Source organism: Heterodontus francisci, chromosome 23 (assembly GCF_036365525.1).
Source record: "Heterodontus francisci isolate sHetFra1 chromosome 23, sHetFra1.hap1, whole genome shotgun sequence".
In the NCBI taxonomy this organism is placed as follows: domain Eukaryota; kingdom Metazoa; phylum Chordata; class Chondrichthyes; order Heterodontiformes; family Heterodontidae; genus Heterodontus; species Heterodontus francisci.
Window position 1 is genome coordinate 1969280 of NC_090393.1, and position 17600 is coordinate 1986879.

At 48.0% G+C, this 17600-nt stretch overlaps 1 protein-coding gene across 1 annotated transcript in view; it reads left to right on the forward strand.

Annotated features, from left to right (window-relative positions):
- The first annotated feature begins 1215 nt into the window (after positions 1 to 1215).
- The window catches only part of ccdc92 (coiled-coil domain containing 92), a 59013-nt gene continuing 42628 nt past the window's right edge, over positions 1216 to 17600 (forward strand). The window contains exons 1-3 of the mRNA XM_068055643.1: positions 1216 to 1356; positions 1444 to 1570; positions 1950 to 3474. Of these exons, the coding sequence (XP_067911744.1) occupies positions 1216 to 1356; positions 1444 to 1570; positions 1950 to 3474 (1793 nt within the window). The remainder of the gene's footprint in view (positions 1357 to 1443; positions 1571 to 1949; positions 3475 to 17600) is intronic.

Consider the following 17600-nt stretch of genomic DNA (forward strand, 5'->3'; position numbering starts at 1 on the left):
CTGGTAGATGATTTTTGGATTCCTTTTTATGTTCACTGCCATTCTATTCTCATCTTCTCTCGTTGTCAGTCTTATTTTCCTCTTCACTTCCCCTCTCAAATTATTGTATTTGACCTATTTCCTGCTTGAAGAATTCTACTGACATGTATCATCCATACTCTCTTTTTGTTTCATCATATTCTCTCTCTCCCTCGTCATCCAATGCCACTCCATTATTTATGAAGGAATCTAAGAAACTAGCGAAGTTACTGGAATCTCTGAAGAGGAACAGAGTGACTGAGAATGTGGAATAGTATCAGCTGATCAAAGAGAGTCAGCGTGGATTTCTGAAGGATTGATCATGTCTGTAATCCAGTTGAATTTATTGAGGAGGTTACCAGCATGGGGAATATCTCTGGATATTGTCTATATGGGCTAACGGAAAGCATTTGACAAGGTTTTACACAAGAGATTATCAGCACAACTGAAATGCATGGGATTGGAGGTAACTCGTGGGTTGGTAATTGATTCTAAGGCAGGAGACAGAAATCACAAAATTCGGCTGCACAGTACGACAGGTGCCATTTCTGAACCAAAATGATGTTCATGCTGGGCATGCCCACATTTGGCATGTGCATGGCAGACACCACCTTGGTGAGGATGCTAGTGTGGGATTTAGGAGCGTGTGCTGGAAATATGCAAAGTAGACAGATCGTGACTTCACTCAGTGGGTAACAGTGATCTGATGCCAGTGCTGCCATTTTTCACTTCACCGCTTTAGCTAACGCCCTCTCTTAATCATGCATTCAGCAGCAAGAAGGACCACCACCCACCCCCACCACCCACCAACAACCACCCCCCGCCACAACCCACCCCCCACCACCACGCACCACCACCCACCACACCCCACCCAACACCCACCACCACCCACCACACCCCACCCAACACCCACCCACCATCCACCCACCACACCCCACCCAACACCCACCCCCCCCACCACCCACCCACCATCCACCCACCACACCCCACCCACCACCAACCACCACCCACCCACCCACCACCACTTATCATGGGAGAGTTCTCCCTTCTCTACAAACTCTTTAGCATTAAATGTGGCTGTCTCTTTTGTTCCTAGCACCAGAGAGAAGCAACACAGAGTCCATTTTTCCATAACTCTTCAGAGTTTGTCCATGATTGTTGTATCACTGCACTACCCATGTGTGTGACAGTGGGAACATGAATGCTGTCATCCTGAGGCAGCACAGCAGGTTTGTGCATCATGGAGCCACTGTCACTCCCCTGGGGCGACACCTCAGCAATCCTAGTAATCTACTGGAGCCCAGATTGCTGCAGATTGCTGCACTGCTGCGAGAGCCTGTAAGCATCTTTGAACAATGGTATCCACTGCCATGATAGCAGCTGTCCAAGTCTGCATGACAACAAACTGAGATTTCATCACCTCAGTCTGAGCTTCCACTGCAGCAATCAAAGACATCGGCCATCAGATGTTGCATCATGGTTGGGTCCTCAAGTGCTGTCATGGAGTTGGCCACCACTTCCACACTGGAAAGGATGGGCATCAAGCCCTGTGGCAAGTTGGAGCTGGACCCCTCCATGGTCCTTGACAATGACAACAGGCTCTCTGGCAGGCCTGCCAATACACCAAGCATTTCATTGTACATACCCATCAGCCTTTTTCTGTAGATTGCCTCAGGCAAACAAAAAGGAAGAATGTGCAGGGTTACAGGGAGAAGGCCGGGGAATGGCACTAACTGTTTGCTCATTCAGAGAGCTGGTGTAGACATAATGGGCTGAACGGCCTCTTTCTGCGGGGAATGGGGGCTGTAGGCGGGGTCGGTGCTCAGTGGGCGGGGCCAGGCCGTGCCAGCCGGCAGTGCAGGGCTGCTGCCTGCAGGTGTCGCATTAGCGTCACTGACCGCGCGGCCGGTTTCCATGGAGCCGGTTCCCAGGTCAGAGCGCGCGATCGGCGAGTAAACACCGGGAGAGAGTCCAGTCAGACCGGGACCGAGACCGGGAGAGAGTCCAGTCAGACCGGGACCGAGACCGGGACCGAGACCGGGAGAGAGTCCAGTCAGACCGGGACCGAGACCGGGACCGAGACCGGGAGAGAGTCCAGTCAGACCGGGACCGAGACCGGGACCGGGAGAGAGTCCAGTCAGACCGGGACCGAGACCGGGACCGAGACCGGGAGAGAGTCCAGTCAGACCGGGACCGAGACCGGGACCGGGAGAGAGTCCAGTCAGACCGGGACCGAGACCGGGACCGAGACCGGGAGAGAGTCCAGTCAGACCGGGACCGAGACCGGGACCGGGAGAGAGTCCAGTCAGACCGGGACCGAGACCCGGACCGGGAGAGAGTCCAGTCAGACCGGGACCGGGACCGGGAGAGAGTCCAGTCAGACCGGGACCGGGAGAGAGTCCAGTCAGACCGGGACCGGGAGAGAGTCCAGTCAGACCGGGACCGAGACCGGGAGAGAGTCCAGTCAGACCGGGACCGAGACCCGGACCGGGAGAGAGTCCAGTCAGACCGGGACCGAGACCGGGAGAGAGTCCAGTCAGACCGGGACCGAGACCGGGAGAGAGTCCAGTCAGACCGGGACCGAGACCGGGACCGGGAGAGAGTCCAGTCAGACCGGGACCGAGACCCGGACCGGGAGAGAGTCCAGTCAGACCGGGACCGAGACCGGGAGAGAGTCCAGTCAGACCGGGACCGGGAGAGAGTCCAGTCAGACCGGGACCGAGACCGGGAGAGAGTCCAGTCAGACCGGGACCGAGACCCGGACCGGGAGAGAGTCCAGTCAGACCGGGACCGAGACCGGGACCGGGAGAGAGTCCAGTCAGACCGGGACCGAGACCGGGAGAGAGTCCAGTCAGACCGGGACCGAGACCGGGAGAGAGTCCAGTCAGACCGGGACCGGGAGAGAGTCCAGTCAGACCGGGACCGAGACCGGGAGAGAGTCCAGTCAGACCGGGACCGAGACCCGGACCGGGAGAGAGTCCAGTCAGACCGGGACCGAGACCGGGACCGGGAGAGAGTCCAGTCAGACCGGGACCGAGACCGGGAGAGAGTCCAGTCAGACCGGGACCGAGACCCGGACCGGGAGAGAGTCCAGTCAGACCGGGACCGAGACCGGGACCGGGAGAGAGTCCAGTCAGACCGGGACCGAGACCGGGAGAGAGTCCAGTCAGACCGGGACCGAGACCGGGACCGGGAGAGAGTCCAGTCAGACCGGGACCGAGACCGAGACCGGGAGAGAGTCCAGTCAGACCGGGACCGAGACCGAGACCCGGACCGGGAGAGAGTCCAGTCAGACCGGGACCGGGACCGGGAGAGAGTCCAGTCAGACCGGGACCGAGACCCGGACCGGGAGAGAGTCCAGTCAGACCGAGACCCGGAGAGAGTCCAGTCAGACCGGGACCGGGACCGGGAGAGAGTCCAGTCAGACCGGGACCGAGACAGCGGAGCTGGAGGCTGGTAGGTGGGAGCGGCCGCGAACCGAGCCGAGCGGGACTCCGGGTTCGGGTTTGGATGAGTCGCATTGCAGTTGCGGGCCCGGGGGGCGGCGGAGGGGAGGGGGAATGGAGGGGAGGGGAGGAGAAATGGAGGGGGGAGGATGGGAGGGGAGGAGAAATGGAGGGGAGGGGGGGAGGAGAAATGGAGGGGAGGGGAGGAGAAATGGAGGGGGGAGGATGGGAGGGGAGGAGAAATGGAGGGGAGGGGAGGAGAAATGGAGGGGGGAGGATGGGAGGGGAGGAGAAATGGAGGGGGGGAGGATGGGAGTGGGGGAATGGGGGAGGGGAGGAGAAATGGAGGGGGGAGGATGGGAGGGGAGGAGAAATGGAGGGGAGGAGAAGAAATGGAGGGGGGGAGGATGGGAGGGGGGGAATGGTGGAGGGGAGGGGAGGAGGAATGGAGGGGGGAGGAAGGGAGGAGGAATGGAGGGGAGGGGAGGAGGAATGGAGGGGGGAGGAAGGGAGGAGGAATGGAGGGGAGGGGAGGAGAGGAGGAATGGAGGGGAGGGGAGGAGGAATGGAGGGGGGAGGATGGGAGGGGAGGAGGAATGGAGGGGGGAGGATGGGAGGGGAGGAGAAATGGAGGGGGGAGGATGGGAGGAGAAATGGAGGGGGGGAGGATGGGAGGGGGGGAATGGTGGAGGGGAGGGGAGGAGGAATGGAGGGGAGGAGGAATGGAGGGGAGGGGAGGAGGAATGGAGGGGAGGGGAGGAGGAATGGAGGGGGGAGGAATGGAGGGGAGGAGGAATGGAGGGGAGGGGAGGAGGAATGGAGGGGAGGGGAGGAGGAATGGAGGGGGGAGGATGGGAGGGGAGGAGGAATGGAGGGGGGAGGATGGGAGGGGGGGAATGGAGATGGAGGGGGGGAATGGTGGAGGGGGGGAATGGTGGAGGGGAGGGGAGGAGGAATGGAGGGGGAGGATGGGAGGGGGGAATGGAGGGGGGAGGATGGGAGGGGGGAGGGGGGGAATGGAGGGGGGAGGAGAGGAGGGGTGGGGGAGGATGGGAATGAAGGGGGGGAGGAATGGGAATGGTGGGGGGGGGGGCGGTGGTGGGAAGATGGGAGGGGGAATGGACGGGGTTGGGGAGGGGATGTTTGGGAGGTGGGTCGGTGGTCCGTCCCCCCGAGTTTACAAGCACTTTGCTGATTTTGGTTTCAGGCTGTATTCGGTGGGAAGCTGTTGGCATTAATGAGGGGAGAATTCAGCTCGTTATTTCCAGGAATATTGTTCTCTCTGTGACTCTGACACAAAGATCTGGAATTTTACATTCTGTGTTTCAGTAATTTTGCTTTAACAATGTAAATGGGTGGGTGACAGGTTCCTTTTTGCCTGCACCAAGGTCAGAGCTACAGTCTGTCAGGATCTGGGCTAACCTGCTAAGATGGCTCCTTGTTGATGATGCAGCTCCCCAGCCTGTTTGCAGCATTGCACTGGCACCTGTCACATTCCTCTGTCTGCTGTGGTAGCAGAGGCTTTTGGATAAATTGCTCTCTGTCTGGAATAATTTCAGAGCCACTAATTTCACCAGAAATTATATTAAGAAAACATGTGGATGTTTATGTCTGAATTTGGAAATACGAGTCTGGAAGAGCCCTGACATTGCTCAGTACAGATCCATTAGAGCTGATCCAAAACTCTGCTGCCTGCATCCTAACTCGCACCAAGTCCCTTTCACCCCTTACCTCCTATGCTTACTGACCTGTATTGGTTCGCAGTCCAGCAGTGCCTTTCAGCCCATCTTAGCTCATTTATCCTGTAGTTACCTGCCCATCTCCCCTGGTTACAGCATCCAAAACCTAAAATAGGTTTTTGAATAATTCCAGAGTTTTTGCCTCCACTGTTTTATCTGGGTATCAGTTCCATATATTCACTTCTGTATGGAAGAGCTTTCAGATGTCTTAAATTTGCCTTGTACTAGCCTGAAGCCGGTCCCTCAGACAATTTCCTTTGCAATTTAAGTTCTTTCCATGTATTTGCCTCCCACCCTCAGTTTACTGCATTGCTTCGTGTCCCCTGTATTCAGGTGGACAAGATACTCATTCCCTGTTTTCAAATCTCTCCACCATCCTACTTGAATAATCTTCTCCAGCCGCGTGTGACATATCGTGCTCTTCATTCGTCTCACTCTGGATTAATTACTGCCTTATCCAGTCTGTGTGAGTAGGACTAATCTGTCAGTCATCACTCTCCTGTCCTGAAGAACTCTCTTCCAAAGCCACTCTATCGGTCCTCACACCTTTATTCTTTAGCTGGAAAACCTTTCAGAAAAGTTATTGTGTTGACAAACCTTTGGCCTCCCCATCTAAATGACTTCACATCCAGCCCAGTATCACCACTCCACAATGTGACAATGCCTCTGCGTGTGTTGCGTGAGCACTATATCAATGTTTATATAGAATCATAGAATGGTACAGCACAGAAGGTGGCCATTTGGCCCATCATGCCTGTGCTGTCTCTTTGAAAGACTATCCAATTAATCCCACTCCCCTGCTCTTTCCCCATAGCCCTTCAGATGTGTTATTTGGTAGCTGGTGTTTGCATTAGCTCAGAGGCTGGAGTTGCGATGCTTCAATGATGTATGTTCTCCCCCTGTTTTGTAATGCAGTGTTCCCCAGCTGCAGTTATTGTGAATCCCTTTTTTAAAAATTGTATTGAGTCAGACAGCCGTCCTGTTTGATCAACTGTTCACCTCTTAATTTCAATGTAATAATGATTCACCATGGCAACTGATAAGAGGTACAATAAAATAAGCAGATGTGCTGGTGGTGCTCTGAGTTTGCTTAGAGAATCCAGAAGTGGAGGCATGTAATTTCAGGTGTACTGAATGACCCTTGTTACATTTCGTAGAAGTACTGTGTGCATGGTAAAATGGGGGTGTTGATGGAGAGGCCAGTGTTTGGGGGGAGATGGAGACAGACAGAGAAAGTGAAGATCTTGCAGAAAAAAGCACATTGAATCAATGTGACCTTTCGAGCTGCTGCAGCTCCATTCATTATTTATCGTATTGGTATTTACCATTGAGTTGTGTTGCTGTAAAGGTCTCTGGCAATGAGGTTATCTCAGTTCCCGCTGTGAGGTCAGGCTGATTCTTAACATTTTATGTACAGCTCCTGAAAGCACTGTGGCTGTCTTGTAAATGAGCTTGTCTTATAGAAACTGCTACAGGTACAGCATGTCTTTAAACCGAGCAGGAGGATTACCAAAGACACCATTCTCCTTACTAACTAACATTTACTAACATTTACTAACTGACAGCTTGATGATCACATTTTGCTGATTTGTTCAAATATAGGATGCATGGAGACAATTTGCACACAGCAAGCTCCCACAAACAGCAATGTGATAATCTGTTTCAGTGACGATGATTGAGGGACAAATATTGTCCAAGACACTGGTGAGACTCCCCTGTTTTTCATCGACATCGTGCCACGGGATCTTTTATGCTAACTTGAGAGGGCATTCAAAAGATGACACTGCAGCGCTCCCTGAGTATTGCCCCCCCCCCCCCCCAAAGACCCCACCCCGCCATCGAGACTGCCCCTCCGACACTGCAGTGCTCAATAATAAACCATGTTGAACAGCTTTGGTGGCCATTATTAATTGTCTTGCTAATATTTTGGATGTTTTTGTTGCACATGAAATATTTAATGTACTTCACAGTTTAAAAAAAAAAATTAAATCCATGTATTATGGTTTTAAATCAGCACAGAACCAGGTCACATCAGCCAATAGAAATGCTGCCCTTCCCAATCATAGTGTTACTTTCCAGCTTCTCATTGGCTAACAATGATAACTCAACTTGTCAAATCTTAGTGCCACTTTCTAGTCTGACAGAACTCTTCCCCATAGTGCGGTTGGTCAGTTCATCTCCTGTGGTGTAGCACACCAACCATAATCACTTTATTGTGTATTTCACTATTGATATATTTATTTTCTGTTTTCATTTGATTTCTCCACCAACCGTAATATTTTGCTTTTATCAATAACATTGAATTGTGCTTATGTCGCATTCCCTGTAAACATATCCTTTGTGTAATACTTTTGTGTCAGCATGTTCTAATGGGGATAACACTATGTCAACATTTGCATGTCACGTTGTCATTGCAGACCTGCAGGCACAGGCTGTTGCACATACCTGCGTGTCTCATGCCCTTGCTCTATTACCTGTACTCCGTACAGCCCATCAACTTAATGAATTAAGTAAGTCTTAAAATAGTTTCTTTTTAAAGTGTCTGTCCCAGCTCTATCCCTGTAAAATGTTTGCCGCCTCACACAGCCTCAAGTCCTCCTTTCCCACCCGGCTGCCATCAATGTGTTTACCCCCACATTTCACTGCTCTGTGCTAATATGCTTCCTCTCCCACCCTATGGTTACTATGGGGTCGGACTGCTTCACAGTAAATTGCCTGCTCTCGTCTGGCCGATTGCATCCTGCCCTGCTGCAAACTGACCCACTTCTCAGATGCTGTTCCCTCTATCTCTCCTTGCCTCAGGGCCATTTACTATAGAAATACTTACCACAGCTATGACTTGCTTCTCACAGGTTCATCAAAGAAATGACAGTAAGCTTATACTGTGGAAACATGCACAGTTGGAGTATTAGTGCAGCTGAACTGAGCTACCTGGCTCTGCAAGATGAACGGTCCCCACACCCATCCTCCTAAACATAAACTTTGCATTCCTTGCCATGTCACTAGCAAGACAAACCAAACAGTGAAATGTAGAGGCAAGATTAATACAAATTTATGTCACTGGGTAACATTCTTGCCTCTTAGTCAGAAGGTTGAGGGTTCAAGTCCCACTCCAAGACTTGAGCACAAATATCAAGGCTGGCGCTGTCAGTGCAGTACGGAGGGAACGCCGCAGTGTCGGAGGGGTGGTCCTGAGGGAGCACTGTAGTGTCGGAGGGACGGTCTCGATGGTGGGGTAGAGTCTGGGAGGGGTAATGCTAAGGGAACGCTGCAGTGTCGTCTTTTGAATGCCTTCTCAAGTTAGCGTAGAAGATCCTGTGGCGCAATGTCGATGAAGAACAGGGAAGTCTCACCAGTGTCTTAGACAATATTTATCCCTCAATCATCGTCACTGAAACAGATTATCACATTGCTGTTTGTGGGAGCTTGCTGTATGCAAATTGTCTCCATGTATCCTACATTATAACAGTGACTACACTTCAAAAAAAAAAAGTACTTAATTGGCTGTAAAGTGCTTTGGGATGTCCTGTGGTTGTGAAAGACACTATATGACTGCAAGTTTGTCTTGCTTTTAATTAAACTTGTATGAAATGAGGACCTATCCCCTCCCATTTTGAGTTGGGCTGTGCACCTTTCCCTGGAATTTTATTTTGTATCATTGAACAAGTATCAGTTGATGGGAGCTGTGACCTCGCCGTGCTGTGCTGTGAGGTCACTCCGTATCACAGACACATCATTGCCATGGACCAATAGCAGATGAGATTTTTCAGTTACATTCCATGGACTGATCAGATGCATTTTTAATATATAAATTAAAATTGCCTTTAGTAAAGTGTTACACTCAGAGCCTTCATGATTACTATTGGCCAATGAGATAGATCTTATGGCAGCACGCCATGTTCATTTGAAGGTGTATTCAGTAGCAGACCGGCACCCAGGCTCCGAGCAGCCGCGAGACTGTGACCTAGAGGTGATGACTTTATTTTTCTTGTCTTCCCACAATATTCAGTTGTGTCTCTTACCTTTGGTGTAATTGGGAGCTCTGCAGCATCTCTGTATCCTTGCTGCAGTAGCTCCACATGTCAGAACTTCTAAATCCTTATATTTTTTGGCTGTTGCATATGGTATGGGTAAGACAGATGTTCAGAATGCCAGACATTAGCAAGCTGACCTAAATTAATAATGAAGTAGCATTCCAGTAAATGCAGCAATCGAAACCTTTCCTTTGTTTCCAGATCCATCTGCAGCACCCGTATTCTGTGCCATCCAAAGATGTTTTAAAATAGAAAGCAGTTGATGCCTGGGTCTAAGTATAAGGCAATAATCCAAATTGAGTGATTTTTAAATATCTTCCTGAATAAATAGAGTGCAACTCGAGGGCCTTTAAAGTGCCATCAAAACCTCAAGTACAAAACAGTCTTGTGATGCTCCTTGACATGTTTTATTTTTAAATTGTTGATTCTGTTGCATTCCTCAAGGGCAAAGAGTATTTAAATATTCCTGTAGCTGCCTCTGCTCATTTCTCACCTTGAATAGCTTTTCCGTCTGTCTTTGCCTCCCATCCTCTCTCTGTCTGCCTCGGTCTGTCTCTCTTCCCCATGTGTTTCCTCATTCTGCCCTTTTGTATAAGAACAGTAGATGTTTCTGTTTTAAATGAATCAATATTTCCTTTGCATAGCAGGAACATTAAGTGCTGCTGCAAAGGTTTTTATTTCAGTAAATATGTGCCCGTATCTAACCATGTTAATGGCCTTCTTTCATTCCAGATTAGATTTCCGACCAGTCACACTGGGATCTTTATTTTCCAATTGAATAAACTGGACCAATGAGTGTTTTGTTCTTTCGTGGGTTGTGGACGTCGCTGGCAAGGCCAGCATTTGTTGCCTAACCCTAATTGCCCTTGAACTGAGTGGCCTACTAGGCCATTTCAGAGGGCAATTAAGAGTTAACCACATTGCTGCAGGTCTGGTGTCACATGTAGGCCAGACCAAGTAAGGATGCCAGATTTCCTTTCCTAAAGGACATTAGTGAACCAGATGAGTTTTTTACGACAAACGTTGATCGTTTCATGGCACCATTACTGAGTAGCTTTCAATTTCAGGTTTTTATTAACTATTAAACTTAAATTCCAGCAGCTGTCATGGTGGGATTTGAACCTGTGTCCCCAGGGCATTAGTCTGGGCCTCTGGATTAGTAGTCCAGTGACATTATCACTGTGCCACCGTCTCTCTGACAGGTTAATATGTGGTCAGAGGCAGACCTGGGCTCAGAGTGCAAGCTGAGAGTGTGGGACCTTAGGGTGAAGATCAGAGAGCAGAAAGGCTAAGAGCAGTTAAAATAGGTGGGAAGTAGCAAGGGTATATGGGAGAGTAAGACTGGTGACCGGGAGCAGTCAGGTTGGCTCTAGTCTAGTGGATTCATACATGGGATCTTTGGGCCCCTGCCCCCCACCCCTAAAAATAACCAGTCAGCTCACTTAAAAAGTGAGACTCGCGACTTGATTTTTGATGTGATTCAATTCACCTTGCCGTTTATACCAGTGCGAACAGTCTGTGTAATTGGTGCATGACCACATGAGATGTCCCTCCCAGATCTCCAGCCTGTGGCATGCTTTCCCAGTGTTGGAAGCTCTGGGATGGTCCTTGAGCTACATTTGAATTTGTTTCCATATGTTTGGGGATTCTGCCAATACCTGGTGTTTTGCAGTGGATTGGCAAATCGTTTGTTTATCCTAGCGGGAAAACTGATAGTTTCTCCAAAGCACGGAACTACGTTCAATTAAATGGTATCCCCTCTCAACTTTCCTTCCTCTTCATTACTGGGATGATTTCAGGTATTGAAAGTTGATTTGTAACAAAATTCCACTCAGTAGGAAATGTGCCTCAGCTTCCAGTAAGATTGCAGCGAGCATCCAAGTGGACAGTACTCTTAAGGTTCTTCCCTTGTGATGGAGTGGCATTCACTGTAGACATAACATTAAAAAGAAATAGGAGCAGCAGTAGGCCATTTGGCCCTTCGAGTCTGTTCTACCATTCAGTAAGATCATGGCTGATCTGCCTCAACTCCTCCTTCCTGCACTATCCCCATATCCCCTGATTCCCTTAGCACCCAAAAATCTATTGATCTCTGTCTTGAATATACTCAATGTCTGAGCATCTACAGTTCTCGGGTAGAGAATTCCAAAGATTCTCAACCCTGTAGTGAAGAAATTTGTCCGCATCTCAGTTCTAAATGACCGACCCCTTATTCTGAGACTGTGACCCCACCCCAGTTCTAGATTCCCCAGCCTGAGAAAACTGCCTGTCAGCATTTACCCTATCAAGCCCCTTAATGTTATGTTTCAGTGAGATAATTTCTCGCTCTTTTAAATTTAAATAGTAAATTCTAGGGAATATAAGCCTAATTTACTCAATCTCTCCTCATAGAATTATTCTTTCATCCCAGGAATCAGTGTAGTGAACCTTTGTTGCACTCTCGCTCAGGCTGGTATATCATTCCTTAAGTAGAGACCAAAGCTGAACACCGTGTGCTGTCTGTACGGCACTATGTAATTGTAGTAAGACATCTTTACTCTTATACCTCAATCCCTTTGTAACAAAAGCTAACATACCATTTGCTTTCCTAATTGCTCTATCTGCATGTTAACTTTCTGTGATTCACATACAAGGACACTTGTGTTCCTACCAACATTTCTCAGTCTTTCACCATTTAAAATTTTTTTTTTATTTTTCCACCAAAGTGGATAACTTCATACTTCACATTGCTTTCCATCTGCCATGTTCTTGCCCACTCACCCAACCTGTCTATTTCTCTTTGCAACCTCTTTGTGTCCTCATCACCGCTTACTTTCCCACTTAATTTTGCACTGTCAGCAAACTTGGAGCCATTACTTTCCATCCCCTCATCTAAGTCGTTAATATAGAATAAAATAGCTGTGGCCCAAGTACCAATCCTTGTAGTACTCTGCTAGTTGCAGTCTGCCAACCGGAAAAATAGCCCATTTATTCCTATTCTGTTTTCTCTCTGTTAACCAATCTTCAATCCATGCTAACATATTATCCCCAAACCCATGAGTTCTAATTTTGTTTCATAACCTCTTGTGTGGCATCTTATTGAATGCTTTTTGAAAATCCAAATACACTGCATCCACTGGTTTCCCTTTATCCATCTTATTTATTACATGTTCAAAAAAATAGATTTGTCAAATGCAGTTTCCCTTTCATAAATCCATGTTGTCTCTGCTTAAGCATGTTATGATTTTCTTAGTGCTCTGTTACTGCAAGTCTAATAATAGATTGTAGCATTTTCCCTACTACTAATGTCAAGCTAACTGGCCTGTAGTTATAGTGCCAGTTGTGGTTCAGTGGGTAGCACTCCCCTCTGAGCCACAAGGTTCCACGTTCAAGTTCCTTTCCCGGGCTTGAGCACAAAAATCACTGACACTCCGTGCAGTACTGAGGGAATGCTGCCCTGACAGAGGTGCCGTCTTTTGGATGAAATGTTAAACTGAGGCCCCATCTGTCGCCTCAAGTGGATGTAAAAGATCCCAGTGTGCTATTTCCAAGAAGAATAGGGTCTTGGTCTATATTTATCCCGCAATCAACATTACAGAAATAGATTATCTGGTCATTATCATGTTGCTGATGGTGGGATTTTGCTGTACACAAATTGGCTGTCACATTTCCTACATTACTTCAGTGACTAAACTTCGAAAGTACTTCATTGGCTGTAAAGCACTTTGAGATAACTGGTGGTCATGAAAGGTGCTATATAAATGCAAGTCTTTACTTCCCTGTTCTCTTTCTATCTCTCTCTTGCTCTTTCTCCCCCGTCCACCCACTTTCTTGAATAGTGGAAACAGTCGACACCAGGCTGTCTGCTGACATGGGCACTTGTGAACATCGAGGAAGACCTGATGGTGCTTTCTCAGTCCAATCTGTTCTTTTCCTGGATCTTTGTACTTGAAGGTTTCCCCACCGCCCTACTCCCAGCCACTCACTGAAGGCAATCTGTCCAAGGCTGTGTTTCAGGGGATCTTACTGTAGCTTTGACTATTTATTTATTTAGAGATACAGCACTGAAACAGGCCCTTCGGCCCACCGAGTCTGTGCCGACCAAGAACCACCCATTTATACTAACCCTACAGTAATCCCATACTCCCTACCACCTACCTACACTAGGGGCAATTTACAATGGCCAATTTACCAATCACCTGCAAGTCTTTGGCTGTGGGAGGAAACCGGAGCACCCGGCGAAAACCCACGCGGTCACAGGGAGAACTTGCAAACTCCGCACAGGCAGTACCCAGAATTGAACCCGGGTCCCTGGAGCTGTGAGTCTGCAGTGCTAACCACTGCGCCACTGCCGCCCGTGGTTATCATAAGTCTGTGACTGACCATCACAACTGGTCCGCAGTTTATTTTCCCTCCTTTATTTTTTGTATTGCCAAACAGTTACCGAGCTTCTTGTTATGGGTATGCAAGGGAATTTGTGTTATGGTGGTACAGCTGGCACACCAGAGTCCTACTATGATGCTGCAGCTCAGCTCATCAGAAATACATTTGACTGACAGTTCCCTGGAGAGGATTGCTATAGCAATAGGGAGCTCTCATCTACTGTGTGTGCAGAGTATTCAGCCAATTAACCAGTTCAAATTCATTGGAAGAACTACTAATTTTGTACTTTTCTTTTGACCTTCCTGATACCATGGGTGGAAGCCTAAATGTTATGCAAGGCATTACTGAGTTTTTCAAGCCATTTAGAATTTCCAGTGTTAATATTTTGGGTGAGTTGTAACAGAGCTGTGAAGTTGATTATTTTTTGACAGTTTGTGTTCACATGAAGACAAAATAGGAAATCCTGATCTGTACTTGGATACACTTTGCTAAAGTTACTGACAGTCATCACTTAGCATAACACTTTATTTTGTAATGTTTTTAGAAATGCACCTTGATTTTAAAATTGTCGACCTTCTTTTCAAATCCCTCCATGGCCTTGCCCCTCCCTTTATCTGTGACCTTCTCAAGCCCCACAACCCTCAGATCTTTGTGCCTTCCAATTCTGCCCTCTTGAGCATCCCCGATTTCCTTCGTTCCACCATTGTCAGCCATGCCTTTGGTTGCCTGGGCCTTGAGCTCTGGAAATCCCTCACTAAACCTCTCCACTTCTCTACCTCTCCCTTCTCCTTTAAGTCGCTCCTTAAAACCTTTCTCTTTGACCAAGCTTTTAGTCACCCATCCTGATACCTCTTTATGCAGCTCGTCATTGAAAGTTTTTTTTGATAACACTTTTGTGAAGCGCCTTAGGACGTTTTACTGCTACCAGGGACAGTCGCACAGTGGTTATGTTATGGGACTAGTAATCCAGAGACCTGGATAATCAGACATGAGTTCAAATAACACCAGCTGGGAAAATGAAATTCAATTAATGTAATAAATCCTGAGTTAATAAGCTAGTATCAGTAATGGTGACTATGAAATTATTGGATTGTAAAAACCCATCTGATTCACTAATGGCTTTAAGGGCAGGAAGTCTGCCAACCTTACCTGGTCCAGACCCACAGCAATGTGGTTGACTCTTTACTGCCCTCTGAAATGGCCTAGCAAGCCACTCAGTTGTACCAAACCACTACCCTTCCTGCAATTCAAGAAGGCAGCTCATCGCCACCTTCTCGAGGGCAAAGATCTGGCAAATGGAGTATATTGTGGGGAAAATGTGAAATTGTCCATTTTGGCAGGAAGAGTAAAAAGAAGCATATTATCTAAATGGTGAGAGATTGCAGAGCTCTGAGATGTAGAGGAATCTGGCTGTCCTAGTAAATGAATTGCAAAATGTTAGTGTGCAGGTTCAGCAAGTAATTAGGAAAGTTAATAGAATGTTATCATTTATTGCAAGGTGAATTGAATACAAAAGTATGGTGTTTTGCTTCAGTTATACAGGGCATTTGTGAGACCACATCTGGAGTACCATGTACAGTATTAGTTTCCTTATTTAAGGAAGGATGTAAATGCATTGGAAGCAGTTCAGAGAAGGTTTACTAGACTAATACCAGGAATGGGCAAGTTCTCTTATGGGGAAAGGTTGGACAGGCTAGGCTTGTATCCACTGGAGTTTAGTAAAGAGGCGACTTGATTGAAAGATATAAGATCCTGAGGGGTCTTGACAGGGTGGATGTGGAAAGGATGTTTCCCCCTGTGGAAGAATCTAGAACTAGGGGTCACTATTTAAAAATAAGGCATCATCCATTTTAAGACAGAGATGAGGAGAAATTTTTTCTCTGTCGTGAGTCTTTGAAACTCTCTTCCTCAAAAGGCGGTGTAAGCGGAGTCTTTGATTATTTTTAGGGCAGAGGTAGATAGATTCTTGATGAGCAAGGGGGTGAAAGGTTATCGGGGCTAGGTGGGAATGTGGAGTCGAGGTTACAATTAGATCAGCCATGAACTTATTGAATGGCGGAGCAGGCTCAAGGTGCCGAGTGGCCTACTCCTGCTTCTAATTCGTATGTTGGTATGTAATAGGGGTGGCAATAAATTCTGGCTTTGCCATACGTGCCTACATCCTGTGAATGAATAAAATAAGTTACGTTAAAGGCACTATATAAATGCAAGTTGTTATATAATCACTTGGTGTATCAGTACAATTAGAACCAGCATAACCGGTTGCTGCAGGCTTTGTTGGGCCTGCATTCTAAACTCTGACCAGAACACCACAGCAGATATTTTACCAGCTCAGCAAAACACACTTGATGTTCACGATCACGATTGCCAGTGTGGTGAGATGGAAGAGTAAAGCAGGAGCGTTGATTCAACTTGTCCAACTCTGTGTAAGCTGTGAGGAACATTGATGCAAGATTAGAGGATGTCACTTGGTAACGCTTGGAAGAGGAACAGTGTTCCACAGACAAGAACTTGGGGAGGGCAGGGCTGCATTAAATCAGTTCGATTACAGCTACATAACTCAATATACAAATAATGCTGAAGTTCAAATAACACACCGTCTCACAAGCAAATGTTTTAGTTATGTGAAAAGTTAAACCCCATGGCAGATTGGTCCAAAAGACAATTCTGAAAACTGATTAAAAATTGGCTAAACAAAGTAATGGCAGCTGAGTCAGTGTAGAAGGAGGGAACTAGCGACGGGTCTCAGGTGGAGGGAGGGAGGGAACTCACAAGGGGTCTCGGGTGGAGGAAGGGAACCCGCGGAGGGTCTCGGGTGGAGGGAGGGAACTAGCGGGAGTCTCGGGTGGAGGGAGGAAACCCAGGGGGGTCTCAGATCAGTGCTCAGACTTTTTACATTTTTTCAACTCTTTTGTGGGAAGTGAGCATCGCTGGCAAGACCAGCATTTGTTGCCCATCCCTAATTGCCCTTGAGAGGTTGATGGGAGCTGCCTTGAACTGTTGCAGTCCATTTCGTGCTGTTTGGGAGGGAGTTCCAGAATTTTTGCCTAGCGAAGGAACAGCAATCTAGTTCCAAGTCAGGATGGTGTGTGGCTTGGAGGGAAGCTTGCAGGTGGTGGTGTTCCCATGCATCTGCTGCCCTTGTCCTTCTAGGTGGTAGAGGTCGCGGGTTTGGAAGGTGCTGTCAAAGGAGCGTTGGTGAGTTGCTGCAGTGCATTTTGTAGATGGCACATACTGCTGTCACTGTGCGTCGCTGATGGAGGGAGTGAATGTTTGAGGTTGTTGGTGAGGCACCGATCAAGCAGGCTGCCTTGTCCTGGGTGGTTTTGAGCTTCTTGAGAGATGTTGGAGCTGCAGTCATCCAGGCAAGTGGAGAGTATTCCATCATACTCCTGACTTGTAGATGGTGGACAGGCTTTGGGGAGTCAGGAGGTGAGTTACTTGCTGCAGAATTCCCAGCCTCTGACCTGCTCTGTAGCCAAAGTATTTATGTGGCTAGTCCAATTAAGTTTCTTTTCAATGGTAACCCCCCCCGGAATGTTGGTTGCGGGGGATTCAGTGATGGTAGTGCCATTGAATGTCAAGGGAAGGTAGTTAGGTTCTCTCTTGTGCAGGAATGATCTGAATGTAGGGACAGAAACAAAACTCTCCAAGTTTGCAGATGATACTAAGTTGAGGAGGAGTGCAGACAGCAGGGTGATCAAGTACAGAAAGACCTGGATGGACTGGTGAGCTGAGCTGCTGAGTGACACATCAGTATCTTGGGAAAATATAATAATGTGGCATTTTCAAGGTGCATGGGTCTATTCTACAGGGCAAGACTCAGGAGAGGTGTTTGGGGTCTGCTCAAGAGCTTGCTGAAGCCATTAGCACAGGGTGGAGCATCAGTGGAGAGCGAATGGAATCCTGGGCTGTAAGAGGGACTGAGTACAACTTTCAGGAGCACATTGAGTTTGTAAATAATGCTAGTCCCAGACCCACCCAGAGTCTTGGCTACAGTT